Source organism: Mixophyes fleayi, chromosome 4, assembly GCF_038048845.1.
Source record: "Mixophyes fleayi isolate aMixFle1 chromosome 4, aMixFle1.hap1, whole genome shotgun sequence".
Taxonomy (NCBI): domain Eukaryota; kingdom Metazoa; phylum Chordata; class Amphibia; order Anura; family Limnodynastidae; genus Mixophyes; species Mixophyes fleayi.
Window position 1 is genome coordinate 245,587,759 of NC_134405.1, and position 19,350 is coordinate 245,607,108.

Consider the following 19,350-nt stretch of genomic DNA (forward strand, 5'->3'; position numbering starts at 1 on the left):
AAATTCCGCCCAAGGAAGAAAGTCGCTCCAGGAGTTCTGTTGATCAGAGCAAAAGCAACGGAGGTATGTCTTGAGATCCTGGTTGACCCGCTCCGTTTGACGATTGGTCTGTGGATGGTATCCCGAGGAAAATTTTAATTGATCCCCAGATGGCTACAGAAAGATCTCAAAACCTAGAAATAAATTGCACCCCACAATCAGATATGATCTCACGAGGGCAGCCATGGATGCGGAAGATGTGTTTGATGAAAAAATTTGCCAAAACAGGAGCAGATGGTAAACCTTTAATGGGAACAAAGTGAGCATATGTGGAAAATCGATCTACCTCAACCCAAATGGTGTTAAATTTGTGGCTACATAGGAGATCAGTGATACAATCCATACTGATACTAGACCAAGGGGTCTCAGGTACTGGAAGTGGGAGAAGGAGACCACAAGGAGAAAGTCTGGGAGTCTTATGATGGGCACAAACTTCACAGGCCTGGACATATTTACAGACATCTGAAGGCAAGATGGGCCACCAGTAATTCCGAGAGAGAAAAGCCACAGTCTTCTTGATACCTGCATGACCGGCAAACTTAGAACTGTGAGCCTATTTCAAGAGTTTAGGGCGAAGGTGGACATCAACGAAGGAACGACCCACCGGAGGAGACTTAGTCGTAGACTGAGTCAGCGCTATAACCTTGATGGGATTGATGATAGGTTTGGCTGTAGAGGAATTTGCATTAGTATGATCAAAGGATCAAGACAGGGCATCTGCTCTGAAATTCTTGGAGCCTGGCCGGAAGGTCAACATTAGATGAAATCTGCTTAAGAATAGTGACCAACGAGCTTGACTGGGATTTAAACATTGGGCGGATTGGAGATAAGTAATGTTTTTATGATCTGTGAAAACTGTGACTGGAAAGTGGGCACCTTCCAACAAATAACGCCATTCTTCAAGAGCAACTTCAATAGTGAGAAGTTCCTTGTCCCCAATGCCGTAATTGGATTCATAAGAATACATTTTCTTAGAGAGGAATCCGCTGGGCAAGAAAGTACCAGAGGAGCTTTTATGGGAGAGGACAGCTCCTATTCCTACACAAAAGGCATCCACCTCCAAAAAGAAGGCCTTGGATTGATCGGGTTGTCTCATGATCGGAGCTGAAGAGAAGGCTTCTTTGAGAGATTTGAATGGAAGAACTGCATCATTAGGCCAATATTTAACTTGACCACCATTACGAGTAAGGGACGTGATAGGAGAGATCAGAGATGAGAAATTCTTGATAAATTGACGATAGTTAATTCGTAAATCCGATAAAACGTTGGATGACCTTTAACCCCGTAGGTTGGGGCCAATCGAGAATGGCTTTCACCTTGCTAGGATCCAATAGAAAGAGCAGTCCCAGACACCAAGAAGCCTAGGACGGGTACTTGAGGTACTTCGAAAAGACATTTTTCTAGTTTCCAACAAAGATGATTGCTTCGTCGGCGAAGAAGCACTTCTCTAACCTGTACTCTATGAGAATGGAGATCTTGCAAGAAGATTAAAATATCATCTAGATAGACAACAACGGATACATATAAAAGATCTCGAAAAATTTTGTTAACGAATTCTTGGAAGACCGCAGGGGCATTACAAAGCCCAAAGGGCATCACGAGATACTCGTAGTGTCCGTCCCTAGTGTTGAAAGCGGTCTTCCATTCATCTCCTTGTCGAGTCCTTATCAGGTTATAAGCACCCCTAAGGTCCAGTTTAGTGAAGATTTGTGCCCAACGGATGCGGTCAAATAATTCAGAAATAAGCGGAAGTGGGTAAGATTCTTCACTGTTATGGCATTGAGTTTACAGTAATCGATGCATGGTCTAAGTGAGCCGTCTTTTTTCTTTACAAACAAAAAATCTGCGCCTGTAGGAGAAGAGGATTTTCAAATAAAACCTCTTTTAAGATTTAAGAAACGTACTCCGACATAGCTTGAGTTTCTGGTAATAATAATGGAAAGATTCTACTCCTAGGTATAGTTTTACTTGGGACCAGATCGATTGGGCGTCTAGAAGGCAGCTAGATGAACGACTTATGTCAGCCATCTTATCAACTGCCTTTGACACCCAAGCTGCTCACATTTAAAATTGTCAAAGCTGTGAAGTGGAGAATAAAACAATAAGCTTGTGTGGGTTTCTGGAACAGCTAGGACTGTTGATGATGGGTTTTCTGTAAAAGAAAATTATTTTTGACTAGATTTCTTTAAAAAGTTTCTCAATAGAATTCACAATTAGATTAACTCAATACAACCAATAGTATTAAATATATTCAGATTGAAAAGAGTTTGAAAAGTCTGTAACAAGTAATGGACAAAAGCTATTTCACATTTAGATGTACACCAGTATGAACAATTGCCTTTAAGGAGGGGGTCTTTCAAAATGCAGAAATTCAGACAATAGTCCCCTATGCAGCACTGCATGTAACTCAGGGCCTCTTAAAGGGATAGGAATGCCCTCTAGTAGCATCACAACATTTATTGTGACACAACCAGAGAACTGAACAGCAGCCGGAAGTATCATACCAGGATGTGAGCTTTTCCTCTGTCCTCTGATGGAATTATAAATGTGTATTAAAGTTGTTTCTAACCTATCTAGTTGTGAGCTGGCCTGCATCAAATCTGTTACAGAAAAAGTAGACTAGGTTATTACATCCCCTTGATTTCTTATTCTATACCAGAGATGGGAAACATAATATACTTTAAGGGCCACATGTGCATCCCTCTACCTTTAAAGGGTCACATGTTGGCATTATTCTCAGTAATAAGTTAAAGCAATATATTTAAGCAAAGAGACACCACTCTGTAATAATATATCAACAGACATTTTAATATAAATGATACAAGCTATAAAAAAATAAGGCTCACAATTCAATGTGACTGTAGGTGTACGGTTGGAACTGGCACAATCCAATTCTGTGAATTGGTTTCCATCAATCAGCCTGTTGTACTTTTATTGTGCCCCATGATAGAGCATGTCTGTTCACATGTGTAAGTGGAGACATAAATAGACAACTTTGAGCACACTGTTGCATAAGAGGGCCTGTCTAAAAATTCAATTCCTTGCCTTAATGAAGTAAACTGGAATCACCCGGCTCTTTCCTGTGAAGGAAGGAGGGGGGCAACAGTGCTGCAGACTACACTCCCCTACTCCACTGAGCTCAGATTGTTGCTGGCACTGTGTGACATCTCTGTGTTGTGTGGAGGAGTTCACATGATGTAAAGGAGGTAATTGGATGTGAAAGTTGGCTGATAAGTTTTATTGTCTGTTCCACAACAAGCTTCATCCACTGCCTGAACTGTAATTCAGTAAGAGCTGGAGCAGAAGGTGAAGCTCAGCAGTGCGTGAAACAAACAATATGGGGCCGATGGGGCATAAACTATCTGAGAAAATACTAACAGGCTTACATCAGGAAGGAGCTGTGATCTGCAAGTGAAGGCTCAGAGGGCCGCAGATTGAACTAGGGGCGCCTGTTCCTTATAACTATCCTATAGAACTTGGCAGACTGTCACAGATACTATTTTTACCTTTCCTGAAGCAATGTTGTAACTCTACAAAACAGCTAACCTTTAGTACAGAGAAACTTTTTTCAAAGACTACTCATAAAAATCTAGAAGCCAGAAAAGAACCACTGAAGAAATGTAGTTATGAAGATTTAAATAGTACACTTAAAACAAGGAACATAGGAACATATTGTTTAGAAATGTAACTGGAGAGGTGACAGTTTCAACCAGCTCCAAGATCTGGGACAGGATCATAATGGCCAATGTACAGAATGACCTATGTCAATAGTGGAATGATTGACTTTGTGATGCTGCCAGCATTGTTAATAAATTGGTGAAAACTAGTATAGCTATATTCTTATTTGTTTATCATACTGTACTAACAGGTATCATTCAATAGACAATTGTGCCACCTTCTGGCAGTACATTAAATTTCACAAGTTCACCACAGCCACAAATCAATTATCACATGGATTCCCACCCTTTCTGTGTCACATACCCCTTATAATAACACATAATAATGTGTATCAGTTTATCACAAATAAACCCCTAAGGTGTGTTTAATCATTTTAAGTACTGCTAATGTTATATAGTCTTATATTGTCACATATTTTTTAAAATACTCAATTTCATTTGTTTTGTATAATTTGTGTTAGCTATACAGTGAACTGTTTGATATAACAGGTTGAATTACCTCCTGAATTTGTCTGAGCTACATCTTGGGATACACGTACCATAGGTTGAGAAACCTTGAGTTAGGAAATTGCAAGTTAGTATTAAATGACTGGTTGTTGGTTTTATTATTATTATCTATATACATATTATAATATATTATTATATTGGCACCATATAACGCTGCACTTTACAGAGGATATTTTAATCATTCACATCAGTCACTGCCCCATTGGAGTTTACACACTAGGGTCGATTTTATCAGCAGCCAATTAAGCTACCAGTATGATTTTGGAATGTGGGAAGAAACTGGAGCACCTGCAGCAAGCATGAGGAGAACATATAAACTACACACACAGATAGTGCCCTGGTCAGAATCAAACCCAATGACCCCAGTGCTGTGAGGCAGCAATGCTATACACCACACATGTATACCATACTCGCCTACTTTAGCAATCTCTGCTCCAGGAGATCGGGGGTGTTTGGGTGCGGAACTCTGCAAATTGCATCATTTGGCTCTGCCCCCTAAACTGCCAACATATTTCCTGGCCTATTACAGCAGGGGGCGGGCCCACGATGATGCCCCCCCACCAATTTATTATTGAAGTTGACGAGAACCGGGAGATAGCTGTGCTCTCGCAGGAGTCCGGGAAGTCCGTAAAACTATACCTAGGAGTAGAATCTTTCCATTATTATTACCTGAAACTTCAGGAGTCACCCGGGCACTCCGGGAGAGTAGGTACCTATGATTTACACCTCCCAAAGTACCCAGAGATGTTTGCTGCAAAACAGCTCACTGTTTCTGTATGCATTGTATTCGGCCACTTGTATAACACACACATTTCTCTCATTTGTATAAGTGGTATGCAAATATTTTTGTTTGTTTTTAGTTAAATACACATGGAGAGTAAGTTGTACATTACTTTTAACGTTTTGACCACAAACTACAGTTAAGGCATCTAGGGTATAGAAAAATATTTTGGGATACTAGTCATAAAGTAGCAATACTTCTCCTTTTCTCCTTCACAAGAATGCTGCCTCCCTCCCTGCTTTTTAAGCCTGCTGAAATGTGCCCATCTCTTGTCCTGCCCACTCGGCTGCTACTGGCCCAGTGACCACTGTAAGAGAGTGGATGCGCTCACCTACCTGTCCCCCTTTCTTTCTGCTTCGACTCGAGATCTGCTAGGTGGCTAAGTCCATAATATGTCTCCAGCTCCATTCAGCTCCTTTGCCATCCATTTTAGTAATGCTAATCATAAAGTAGTGATAATTATCATAATCTCCTTCACAGTGATTTAGTGTATTTCAACAATGGAATGTTGTAATATATTTTACTGTGAAAATGACACATAATAGAGGTTTAGCCACTTTATTTGGCATATCCAGAAGAATTAAATCTATTATTTGACATATTTATCTTTCACATAGTTATGTAAGGAACAAACAGAGCCAATGCTAATCTCATAATCCTAATTTAATTAGAACAGTCCTAGATTAACCTAGAGGTGCAACTTGACCTAGCAATATACTTCAACATGTTAGCATGGTTACCATGCTTTATTTGTATTCCCTGTCAAAGGAATCCATTCTACATATGATACAAATGAGAGATAATCAAAGAGTTAACATACTTAATAAACATATTGGATTTGCTTTTAAATATCAGAGAGCACGTATAGAGAATATGGGCCTGATTCAGCACAGAACGCAAGCACAAATGTAACTTGCGATTGAAAAAGTCACATGCAAGTGTATGCATAAGTACGCCATATTAGATTTGACAATGATGCAAATGTTTGTTTGAGAACAAGGAATATCATATGCATAACAATTCAGTTGCAGTTATGTTTAGATGCAGAGCTAGAATGCAAATTGACATTTAATTTGTGTACGAAAATGATTTAAAAGAGCCGCGAGTAGTGCAGTTAGGGGAATAGGGCAAATTAAGGGCGTGTACATTTGTTTTTACTTTTACTATATATTTGTCTCCTAGGTTTTTATTTAACTGGTTTATAACAGTCTTATGTTTTCAAGTGGTTATGTTTATTCCACTTAGTTGGGGTACAACCTGGTTTGAGACTAAAGTTTACCATGTTCTTTGAAAATGGTTCATGATATGCTGATGACCTAGATCCATATCTGGTTTACCCACCATGTCCTGCAGCTTCATGACTATATATATGGGCTCAGATGAAGACTTTCTTACTCATCATCATCATCATCATCATCATCATTTATTTATATAGCGCCAACATATTCCGTAGCGCTTTACAATTGGGGACAAACGTAATAAACAAATAAACAAACTGGGTAAAACAGACAAAGAGGTGAGAAGGCCCTGCTCGCAAGCTTACAATCTTTGGGACAATGGGAGATTGACACATGAGGTTAAGTATACCTTTTGCATCTTGGCCCAGCCAGACTGCAAAGGTAAGGTGACTCATAAGCTAAATGATCCTGTCACACAACAATGTTGGTCCGGGGGTAGTTGTCTTGTGTGAAATTGTGTAACAGGCTAAAGGTAGTGAGGTTAAGATGGTGGTTGAGGAATATTATAAGCTTGTCTGAATAGGTAGGTTTTCAGAGAACGCTTGAAAGTTTGTAGAACAGAGGAGAGTCTTATTGTGTGAGGGAGAGAGTTCCATAGAGTGGGTGCAGCCCGAAAAAAGTCCTGTAACCGGGAATGGAAGGATGTAATGAGGGTGGATGAGAGACGCAGATCTTTTGCAGAACGGAGTTGCCGAGTTGGGAGATATTTTGAGACAAGAGAGGAGATGTATGTTGGTGCAGCTTTGTTGATGGCCTTGTAGGTTAGTAAAAGTATTTTATATTGGATTCGGTAGAAGACAGGCAGCCAGTGTAGAGACATACAAAGTGATTCAACAGAGGAATAGCTATTTGCAAGGAAAATCAGTCTTGCCGAAGCATGCAAAATAGATTTTAGGGGTTTGAGTCTGTTTTTGGGAAGACCAGTAAGGAGGGAATTGCAATAGTCAATGCGGGAGATGATTAGTGCATGAATTAAGGTTTTAGCAGTGTCTTGTGTGAGATATGTGCGGATTCTGGAAATGTTCTTTAGATGTATGTAACATGATTTAGATATAGAGTCAATGTGGGGAACAAAGGATAGGCGTGAATCAAGGATTACACCTAGGCAGCGAGCTTGTGGGGTGGGATTTATGGTCATGTTATCAACAGAGATAGAAATGTCAGGTATGCTCTTGTTGGCGGGTGAGCAGTAGGATGTCTTTTTGGAAACTAAAGCCAACTATTAATGGAGAGCCAATTTTTAATAATTTGCAGGAGGTAGTTGGATTTAAATGTAACAAGTTCAGTTTTAAAATACGCATCAGGCCCCCGTGCCTCAGGAGAGTCCTCGGGTGTGTGCAATGGTCCGTGTTTATAAGGCAGTGGCTGATGTTTAAGGATGTTCTTGTTGGATTCTGTTCTGTGTGTTGGTGTAGTGATATGAAGAAACCAGCACTAGTTACTTATGTTGTTTTACTGAAAGCTTCTATTGGGTACAAGAATGGAAGGATTCGATTCCAAATTACCCTCTGAACCAATAGCATATTAGGAGGAGCTAACCCATGATGAAATCCTTCAGGTTCTCAGTTCTTTCTCTCTCACTGTCAGACCATTGTCTTGGCCTAGCTCCAGATCTTCAAGGCTACAGTTCAGATTTTTGTCCATTTGTACATTTTCTAAACCAAAGGCCCTTTCTCCCATAACTAAATTCACCCTGAGCTGCACTCCACCAGACTTTATACTCCAGATTTTATATAGCCAGACACACAAAACCCTCTCCTGAATGTAAGACATAGGATTGGCCTTGACATGATATGTAACAATTTCACTGGTAAGGCTCATTCCAGTATGAGAAACCTTTCCAAAGATATGTCTGCACACACTCCAGGACTGTGTGACACAAAAAACATTCAGCAATTTAGTTGCAGGCTAACACCTGGGGGTAAATGTATCAAGCTGAGAGTTTTCCGGCAGGTTTGAAAAACCAATCAGATTCTAGCTATCATTTATTTAGTACATTCTACAAAATGATAGCTAGAATCTCATTGGATTCTATAGGCAACATCTCCACTTTTCAAACCCGCCGGAAAACTCTCAACTTGATACATTTACTCCCTGGTCTGTTAAGGATACTCACTGCCTAATTGGTGAATACATCTTAACCAGCTTAGCCACTAGGGTCATTTGCATTATGAAGAAAGTACTGACAGTACACAAGTGTTGAGTAGACACTAGATGAAAAATGTACACAAGAAAATAGAACATGTTACATCCATTTCCATTCTGATTTACCTTTATAATAAGAGTATGCTCTAAACCCTGCAAAAGGTCATTATCTGTGCGGTACTGCTTGTGAAAAGGTCAGTGGCATGATTTACAAAAGTCTACTTTTCCACACACTATAAGAATGCCATTCCCAGCTTTTCTTGTTATCTCCATCCATTGTCACAGCCTTTGTCTTGTAGACTTGTTTTAACACTATGTACAGGGGCATAACATTCCATTGCTGGACACTGCGGCAAAATTTCTGCTCTTTTGTGAATATTAGGGGGCATCGCAAGTGCAGTGAAGCCCCTTTTAGGAACTGAAAGGCCAAGTGGGGGCATCATACCACATGGACAGAATCTTGCCGTCAGCAGTGGATGGACAAGTATCATTGGGATTTCTCACAAGGATCTCAAAAGTATAATAATACAATGTTTCAATGTGTTAAATAGAATGTATAACCTCAAGTAGTATAAATTCATACTGTGTGTATATAAAGAAGTGATCTTAAGCCCTTAGGGAGGTTATCCTACCTCTATATTTATGGTCTTGCATACAATAAACAAACAAATGAATTAAATAATACAATAAGGGGCTGGGGAAATTTTATTTGTAGCCCTACCAGCAAGCTGATTGCAGCGTAAATCAGGCCCAAATGTTTCAATATGCCTCAGAAATCCATTATAAATATGTGTTCCTTATCTGGTTTATTGAAGGTGAATAATGCACGCTGAAACACTCATCTTTTCTATTTATACTCTGTGTTTTTAATTTACTGATCTGCATCCTGGTGTAATACCATTGAAGAGGAGTCTGAAGCTGGAGCAAATTTTGGCAATCCAGCAGGGGTCCTTTAGTTGTTCATAAATTGGAGAACCTAAGAACTGAGTTTTGATATGGGTCCAAACCTTAGTGCACATTTAGACCTTCTTTTTCTAATGGCAGACACTTTACCCGAGGACATGCATAAGAGGGCGGAAAAGCCTAGGTGGGTCACAATATTTGGATGACCAACCAGTAAGACACTCTCCCATCAACCAAGGTGTCAAAAATAAACTCCCAATCAATCAAAAGAAGCTAGTGGTGTTAGCTAGAGAGAGGTTGATAGTGATTTATTTTCTTCTTAACTAAGGCTAGGTACACAATGGCCCGATGATTGCACGAAAAACCTCCAATCAGCCAACATCCGACTGTTTGGTCAGATATCGTGTGAGTGTGTATAGTGACACAATGGTTTAAAGTCGTCCCAAAGTGCCAATCATCGTTTCATTAGGTTGGTCGTACTGTTTAATATATTCCGACCAACCACCGACCGATCATGTAGTGTGTATGCACTCATTCTCACGATCTCCATAGAGTTTACAGAGTCGGGCTCTTTTCATCCGATGCTAGCGATGCATGTCCTGGTAAATAAATGTAGAGAGTGCTGTAGAAGGAATAATTAATATGTTCGTTCTGAGACAGAATGATTCGTTTGAGAGTAACAGAAGCTAACAAAATTTGTTAGGACATGTGTATAGCTATAGCAAGGCAGTTTTAATCAGTGTGATAATGTGACAAGAATGAATGAATGAATATTGTGCTGTCATTCTCTAAAGACTAGAGGACCAGATGAAGAGCACAGATCTGAAGGTAAATCGTGACAGTGTGTATGCATGAATCGTCAGACTGATCGGACCTTCAGTCGTAGGTACAATTGTTTGAGATAACAGGTCGGAAAATTCTTCAGTAGGTACCTAGCCTAAGAGAGATAGTTTGACAATGTGGATAATAGAAGAGTATCCTTTGGTTAAGTCACATAAATTCTCCTTTAGCTGCATGTGTATTTTACATGTCCACTAAATGTGAGCACAAATCACATGATAGTTCGCATTGGATGAAATTCAACCTGCAGCAGCAGTCTTGTTTATATATAAGCAAAGGTAATATTTATACTACAATGACATCTCCCTTTTTTAGAATACTAATATTAGATCTTTGTTTATATAACAACAGCAGAGTACTAGAATAAGTGTTTTATTTATTTATTATTCATCTGCTTTTACATGGTACATCACTTATACTGTGATTGACAACACAGGAAAAAAAGTGGATTAGGTGAGGGAACTTTTCCACAAGTTTATAATGTATTTGTATTGTGGTTATAAATATTAATTATTTGGATAAATGTTTTTTTAAAGACCATATTGGATAGAGAAGTAGATAGACTATAGAAGCCATATGTAAGGCATCCGACTTGATCATAAGAGGAACCTATTAGGACAACTGTAAAAGTAATTGTCGATGAGAGTAAAAGGTGCCGTTCCAGGAAGCAAATATACTCATAATTGTCAGCTTTTATAACCGGAGGAGAGGCTAAGTGGCAAGTGCAGGAGGGGGCAGTGTTATGCTCTGGGCAATGTTCTGCTGGGAAACCATGGGTCCTGGCATTCATGTGGATGTTACTTTGACACGTACCACCTACCTAAACATTGTTGCAGACCAAGTACGCCCATTCATGGCAACAGTTTTCCCTGATGGCAGAGGCCTCTTTCAGCAGGATAATGCGTCCAGCCACACTGCAAAAAAAAGTTCAGGAATAGTTTGAGGAACATGACAAAGAGTTCAAGGTATTGACTTGGCCTCAAAATTCCCCAAATCTTAATCCGATCGAGCATCTGTGGGATGTGCTGAAATAGTCCAAGCGACAGAGGCTGGACTCAACTTATAGGACTAAAAGGATCTTATAGGACTAATAGGATCTGCTCCTACATCTTGGTGGCAAATACCACAGGACATCTTCAGAGGTCTTGTGGAGTCAGAGCTCGAGGGGGGACCTCCACAATATTAGGCAAGTGGTTTTAATGTTGCGGCTGGCTGGTATGTATACACATGGTGTGTTCTGTGGAGTGACAAATCACGCTTCTCTGTTTGACAGTCAGATGGGCGAGTCTGGATTTGATGGACACTGGGAGAACGTTACCTGCCTGACTGCATTATGCCAATAGTGAAGTTTGGTGGAGGAGGAATAATGGTATGGGGCTGTTTTTCAGGGTTTAGGCTAGGTCCCTTATCTCCTGTGAAGAGCAATCTTAATGCTTCAGCATACCAAGTCATTTTGGACAATGCTATGCTTCCAACTTTGTGGCAAGAGTTTGACTAAGTGTACCTAGCCTTAGTTAAGAGTAAAGAGTTTGTGGCAAGACTTTTCTAATCCAACATATTTTGTAATATCCATCAGTATGTTAGATCAAAAATGTTACAACTTTGGAAAATACCCTGGTCCATACACATAGTGCTTCCTTAAGAGTTTAATACATTTTGCTTCCCGAACATATACATAAAAATGTTATTGCAAAAATTGCTGTCTTACATGTCAGGCGTACAAATATGTATACTTACGCCCCACGATAGACAAACAGCTTGACACTGTTAGTTGGAAATGTGAACATCACAATACCCAATTCATACACAATATAGTGTAATGAAATGTAATATACACTTCAGTATATTATGTTATGAGAGAATAGTGTCTTGACAGTTATTAATGAATGAGAAAGTTGCATTATCTATATAAAATCTTATTAAATACAAATGCCCCCACATCCGTTGTTCACCAATTTATAGATCTATTAGGAACCTTATTTGTTGCAATAATCCAAATGGAAATGACAAAGTATATAACCAAATAGATGCCTGCAACTTGACATAATGTAGAAGCTAATGAATGAAGTACTGTCAGCTGGAGCAATGGATATGCAAACAGCCAATCAGAAGCAGCTAGATATTGCTGCTGGTGCCACCATCATTATCATCATGACTTCCAGTACCTGCAAAATATGCCTCCTAAGAAGTGTATCTGGGGATGCATCCAGATATATTTCTGGATGCATCCCCAGGTCGTATCACCAGAGGGCATGCTACACGTATGTGTACACACCTTTATTGGATGTTATGCTTGCTCAACCCCATTCTACCTCTCCAGGTTCCAATTGCTGCAAGTCTAAGATACACTCCGATGTTAATATGGACACATTTTGGTGTGCATGTGTAGTACGGAAATGTGTCTATTTTCACCACAAAAATGGAGTTACATCTAAGTCTAAATGAGGCTCATAATCTCAAAAACGCTAGATCTGTGGTGTCATAGAAATAATTGTTTCACAGAAAGAAGTTTTCTGTCTTATAGCACAAAGTTACACAACACACACATAATTGCACACACCCAGGTCTTTCACAATGCAGTTTAAAATACAGTTTATAAACACAGATAAGGGTTAGGAGGATTAAGCTGTTTGCAAACAATATGAGAACTAGGTTGTTAGCAACCCCTCCCTAATAAAGATTACACAACATTTTAGAAACCTGTGTGAAAGATCATGTTCTTTGTAATATATTGATTTTAAGAGGAAAATTTTGATTATATTAGACACATTGAAAAACTATATATACCTGAATATTTTTTTCCCACCAGGTTTTCCAGACTCACCATTAACAGCAACAGCCAAACCTTATCCCTATCAGTATGTAATATTGTATAAGGTAGATTTATGAGGCAAATCAATATGTGTATGTATAATACGCTGATTGCAGACAAATGCATTGTAACCTAAGTTATGGCATGTAATTAAAACCTAACCCAAATTTGGTGTAATTAGGAGAATAGTGTATTGGGAAGTTCAGCATTTCATTATTTTTCATAAATACAACTTGAATGTCAGCTCTATCAAATAACTTTACTTCAAATCCTCTACTTGTTATATAAAAATCTTAGAACCCTACTGTGTTCTCCCTATATGACTTGTACTTTTATTTGTATTAATAGTTTATAAAGGAAACTTTTTTTTATTTAGCTATACCTTCCTTCTGTTTTCTTCTTTACTTTTAGTAGGGGTTTTAAATCTCAAGGTGTGGTGGATAAGGACGAAGCGATATTGTTGTTTTGTTCTTTTAAGTCTAGTTTTTCTGTTAGAAGGAGGTGGGATGAAGAGGTGTAATGAGCCGCAGAAATATCTCCATGCTAACCAACTCATTAAGGACTTCTTCAAAAAGTATCCTGGGAAACCTGGAAGTCGGGGTGCATTGACCCCTCCTCAAGAGGGGGTACTGTTATGAGCCGCGGCTCCCCGAAGGGTCGCCGCGACTCACTTCCGGCGGTCTCAGGCATCCCGGCCGTCTCCATGACGACCGGGACGTCACTTCCAGTTATAGCTCCCAGTGTAGCTAGGATCCCTGTTCCTGCTCCTTGATTGTTTTGCTAGACCTGATCTCCCGTGTATGACCTCTGGCTTGTTTCTGGACCCTGTTGTATTGCCTGTGACCTCTGACCTCAGCTTGTTCTTTGGATTAGTTGTCTGCTGCCAGCCCTCGACCCTTGCCTGGATTTCACTCTGCTGTTTGCCTCTACACTCTATAGCGGGGTTCTCCCCAGTCAGTGCACATCTCACGACCCTCTGTTGGTCTGCAGCTAAGTCTGTCCCCACCACTAAGGGCTCCAGCAAACACCAGACTTCAGAGCAGACTCCGGGTTTTGATGTACTGGTTCGAGGGGTTCCTAACAAGGGGATGAGAGATGTGGTGGTAACGAAGGAATATGTTTTATAGGAATAGAGTAGGAGGAGTTTGCCAGGAAAGTTTGTGCCCACTCTTGTCTCAGCACAGCCAACATAGAGAACAGACTAGCTATCCACCTATCTGACACAGAGCCATGTATTGTAATACCCAGCAACCATCTGGGTGAGAGCGTTAGGGGATCCTTGGTAAATCATAACTGACAGTCAAGACATGTATTCAGTGCATCAACTAGAACGGCACTATTAAAATCTGCTTTGATATATCTCATAGATTTGGATTTTTTTGTAGTTGGAATTGATCTGCAGTCTGATACTGAATTATACATACGTTTTCATCGGGACATTCTGTCTAAAATAAATTTTCAAGGGAATATGATCAACATCAATGGAGTCTATAGGCACACAACGTTTGGTGCCCTAAGACCCGCTCCATCAACCAGACACTTCTTATAAACAGAACGTTCTAAAGCTTTACCCATCCTGTCAGGTCAGCAATAGAGTTACTACCTTACACAGTTCAACCCAACCCTTAAGAGTTGATTGTTGTAATTACTTCAGTTCATTTGTCCCTGTTACCTCACCTAGGCACAGGGCTATTGCGCCTTATGCTAAATATGGCCCTGATCATTTTTTCAAACCAACAAGGTGCTTGTTGAGGCCCATGCATGTTCTATAAGCCTACTGTGTAGTAATGTATTGCAAGGAGAGGGAGGAGAGATTTACTACCAGAGAACAGCTTCACATTTTCATCTAGGGTAAAGCTAAAATTACTGTCCCAACAAACTACCTTGTATAACCATGTTGCCGTTTAGAGTATAAGATTCCTTATGGAATTTAAACGTGAAACAGATAACAAATCCTATTCCAACTAACCAATATAGGTATATTGAGGGTCTGAATTCAGGAAAACAAACAAAAGATAATTACCTCCAATGACATTTACCAAGTCTGTGCTAGTAAAACCAGGACACACCACATGTGAGCCCCGTGTAATCATCATCAACATTACAGCACTTTACAATTGTAATAGAAATAGTATCATTAATGAATTGCACGGCAATAGGTTTAGGTCCAGTGGAGTGACCAATGGATTTATATGGTTAAATACAAATATGAATTAAAGTAACACAGGCTTGCTTAAGGTGCATTACAAAGCAGGTTTGCCTGGGAGGTCTGGCAATGCTTGGTCTGGGGGAAAGAAGGAGTAACCCCATAAGTGATCCATAACATAGAGATACATCATTTACATGATTACATGAAGAGGCTATTATGAGAAAAAAGTAGAGATAGCGAGCCATGATTAGCCGTCAGCCATGTCTCCTTACAGTGCAATTATATCACTACCAATTTCCTGAACCTTGTATGAAATCTCTGTGATCTTTGTCATGGGTCAAAGTATAAAAAAGTATAGGCAATATACATAGTAAAGTACCAAAAGAAAACTCACCCTTCTCTCTAATTCATACATTGTCAGTAAAATCATCCAAGGAACAAATGTCCTCCTGTCCTCTTTTCCAAAACTCCCATGCCACCATGTTATTTTTCTGTTTTATGACTAGAAGCTTTTAGTCTTCTAATGGCTTGTACATTATGTGTAGTTTGGGATGACATTTTAGTTCTACACTATCCATAAAAATGTGTTATTGCTTCAAGCCAAAAAACACTGTAGTTTGTTTTCATTCATGTGTCCTTTCTCTTATTTAGGACACTCACTTCTGCAGTTTTGTAGATAACCTTACAGAATATGCAACAAGGTCCATATTGGCAGCCCCTGTAATGAACGGCAAAGATGTAGTGGCTGTAATAATGGCTGTCAACAAAAATGATGGTACCTGTTTCACCAAGAAAGATGAAGAGGTAAGGACTGACAAGTTACACATAGAACTGTAACGTACATCTATTTACTTGTCTCATAATATTTCCCTATTGTACTTACTGCTTGTTTTCTTTCAAAAAGTTTTTAAAAAGTCATAAATCTCCCAATCCGATCCTTCCGCTCCCTCTAACATCTGTGTATTTCATCCTCACTTATTACCTGTTCCCATTCATGACTATAGGACTCTCTTTTGTCTGTGCCCACTGTGTGGGATTCCCTCCCTCACCTCTTTATCAAATTTCCTAACCATCGCCTTAATCCCTCCAGGCTGTTCTGCCTACTTACCACGGAAAACGTACATTTATTTCTACTGTCCTCCAAACCAACTTTGCAGTGTGATTGAATAATATAGCCACATTTTTCCATTGCAATCTGGCTGGAGCATTACGGAATCTGTAGCACTCCTATTTTCCTATAAATTGTAAGATTCGAGAACGACCCTTTTACCTGTTAATATGATTTATACAAAGTTTTGTCATTGAAATTATATTAAATATTGCACTTAAATGTGCTGGATTAAGATTTGATATGCGCTGCTTATGGTTATTTTGTTTTTCAGGTGTTCCTTAAGTACCTCAATTTTGCCAATCTGATACTCAAGGTGTATCACCTATCCTACCTTCACAACTGTGAGACAAGAAGAGGCCAGGTATGGGTCATATGGGATTAATGAGAACATAATCTGTTATGTTTGGATTACATACAAATGAACACACTCAAACAATAAAATGTGCTCTACACTGTAAAACATAAGAAACATTAACTATATAAAAAAAATCACTGTTGTTCAAATTTTAAAAGCCACAATAGTGTCATATGTGTAGAAAGAAACTGTTTAATTGTAGATGCTGTAGCGATGAAAATGCTGGAGAACACCAGCAGAAGTGGGTGTGGGTCAGTGGAACCAATAGGTTCCATTCCCATAGCTGTTTCTTTACTTTACCAGCATTAAAAAAAATGCTAATAAAAGCATGTTATTTTAAATCAGCGGGAATGTAGTGGTCATCAGAATGATGATGGTGCCACCGACGACGAAAACACTGACGAACAAAATCTGATTTCCACAATGATGATGAAAACCAAATGCAGACTTAGCAGAAAACTGACAATAGAGATCACTGACCTGCATGTGTTATATTCTGAACCCTGGCAAAGACGCCACTTTCTAAGTGCCTCAGATGCCATAGCGACATCAACTCTATTTAAAGTGACAATGGCAACAGACAAACACTACTACTTCATTTAACAGCCTATACAGTTTGACTACACAGTTGTTGCCATTGCCGCTTTAAATAGAGTAAAGTTCAAGTCGCTATGGTAACTGACGTGCATAGAAAGTGCCGTCTTTGTCAAGGTTCGAAATGTAACACAAGCAGGTCGCTGATCTCTATTGTCAGTTTTCTATTAAGTCTGCATTTGGTTTTTATAGTCATTGTGGAAATCAGATTTTTTTGTCGGTGTTCTCGTCGTTGGTCCCATCGCAATCTTCAGTTTGTACCCAACCCGGGGAAACTGCCTTTTGATTTCTTAAATGCATTTAATGGGAAACTGCAAGTGAATGGAGCATGATGCTTTCAGAAAAATGCATGCAAACGCAATGAACAATACTTACTTATTGACAATATTTGCCGATTGGTATGGGTCTTTAAAAGTTCTATTGGCATTTGATTACAAGACCTGCAGGTCTGCCAAGCAGGGTCTGCTGTAGCATGTACACAGCCTGTTAGTGTCTCACTCCCTCTAGACAGCCTCAGGAAGCCATCAGCCTACCGGGAAAAGTCCCAATAAGGTCTATGACCAATCCACCTCTGGTTCTATGGTAATGTCCATTAAGGTCACAGTACACTATGCTGCAGTGAGACTTTAAGATCACGCTTTGTATGCTCTGTTTAAAGCAAGGACAAAATACAAAGTTGTGTCTACACTTTAACAGGTGTTGTTTTGTAACACCCAAAAATACAGCCCAAGAGATATTGTTCAAAACTATAATAATTAGCAAAGCACCAATAACGCAGTAACCTAAATTGAAATAGTGCTTGAATTCGTAGTTCTCTCATATTGTATATTCATAAGTTGCTGTTGGCTTTTTTGCTGTTTTCTCCAGATACTGTTGTGGTCAGCAAACAAGGTTTTTGAAGAGCTTACAGACATTGAGAGACAGTTTCACAAAGCACTTTATACAGTTCGCGCCTTCCTTAACTGTGATAGATACTCTGTGGGGCTTCTCGACATGACAAAGACAAAGGTTTGTAATAAAACCACAGGGATGCTTGGTAGAGAACTTCCATATTTTTCTAAATAGAATTTTAAAACATGTGGTTATGTTGCTATGTGCCTATAAGCTATGTCATGGATACCCAATTATGTCCTTTGTCATCATATAACGCTTTCAGTCTATTATCCGAGTGCTGCTCCCTATAGCCGCTATCACTTCCCCCATTCAGTATCCAAGCCTTAAGCCTGGCTACAAATTACCTCCTGAAACTACCATCGAAAGTAACATTAGGCTGATATTTTTTCTGCTATTCAGTTTCTTTGTATCTTTTATATTTTATTTAAATTCTTCCCAGCAGAAAAATATTTTTGTTAGTACATTTTTAGGTATAGAATAGAGAAGTAATGGTTTAAAAATGCCCCAAAACTAAAAAATTCTCAACATATTATTTTTTGCTGTGGTTTTACATTATATAAAACTTAAAATGTTGAATCATGTCTAGTAATGTGGTATAAAAATATAATGTTTTCTTGGATATTTTCAAAATAACTCTTTATGAGAATATAGCTGTTTGAATCTTGGCATAGGAGATAGGTTTACAAAAAGTAAACTATAGAATTCTGAATTGGCATACCAACTGTGCTAGTGTCCATATAGAAAATTAATATAATATCAGTATGTGTCTGTAATATGAGATTTTAACACTTACATTGGCTGGGGATTTACTTTGCAGGAATTCTTCGATCAATGGCCAGTTCTAATGGGTGAAGTGCCCCCATATTCTGGACCAAGGACTCCAGATGGGAGGGTAGGTATATGTTGATGAGATACAAACCCAACATCTATTTTATTACATAGGCAGTTAAATATGATTTTGTAAGAATTAAAGGGTAGTTAAATTGTGAAAATCAAACACAATTAGTTCAGAGCTTTAACATTTCGCCAGAGTACTGCATCGTTGAGTTATACAACAAATCCCATTGTTTCCAAGTCTATGTTTCTACAGTTGGATATGATTGAGCATGGGCAATTCCTTCAGAGATGATCCCAATCACTGATGTTTCACTGTTTTGCTAACTCATGAAACCACATGCTAGCTCTTATAGACTCAACATTTATTTGTTTAGCTCTATCTACTATCAAACTGAGCCCACACATGTTACTTGCAAGGTTTATATTAGCAGTGTTTTTTATTCTTTATATACGATTATAAAAATGTGG

General features: G+C 39.1%; 1 protein-coding gene across 1 annotated transcript in view; it reads left to right on the forward strand.

The window, feature by feature from the left end:
- The window catches only part of PDE6A (phosphodiesterase 6A), a 62,804-nt gene that overhangs the window by 18,777 nt on the left and 24,677 nt on the right, over positions 1-19,350 (forward strand). The window contains exons 2-5 of the mRNA XM_075209607.1: positions 15,743-15,895; positions 16,474-16,563; positions 18,019-18,159; positions 18,863-18,937. Of these exons, the coding sequence (XP_075065708.1) occupies positions 15,743-15,895; positions 16,474-16,563; positions 18,019-18,159; positions 18,863-18,937 (459 nt within the window). The remainder of the gene's footprint in view (positions 1-15,742; positions 15,896-16,473; positions 16,564-18,018; positions 18,160-18,862; positions 18,938-19,350) is intronic.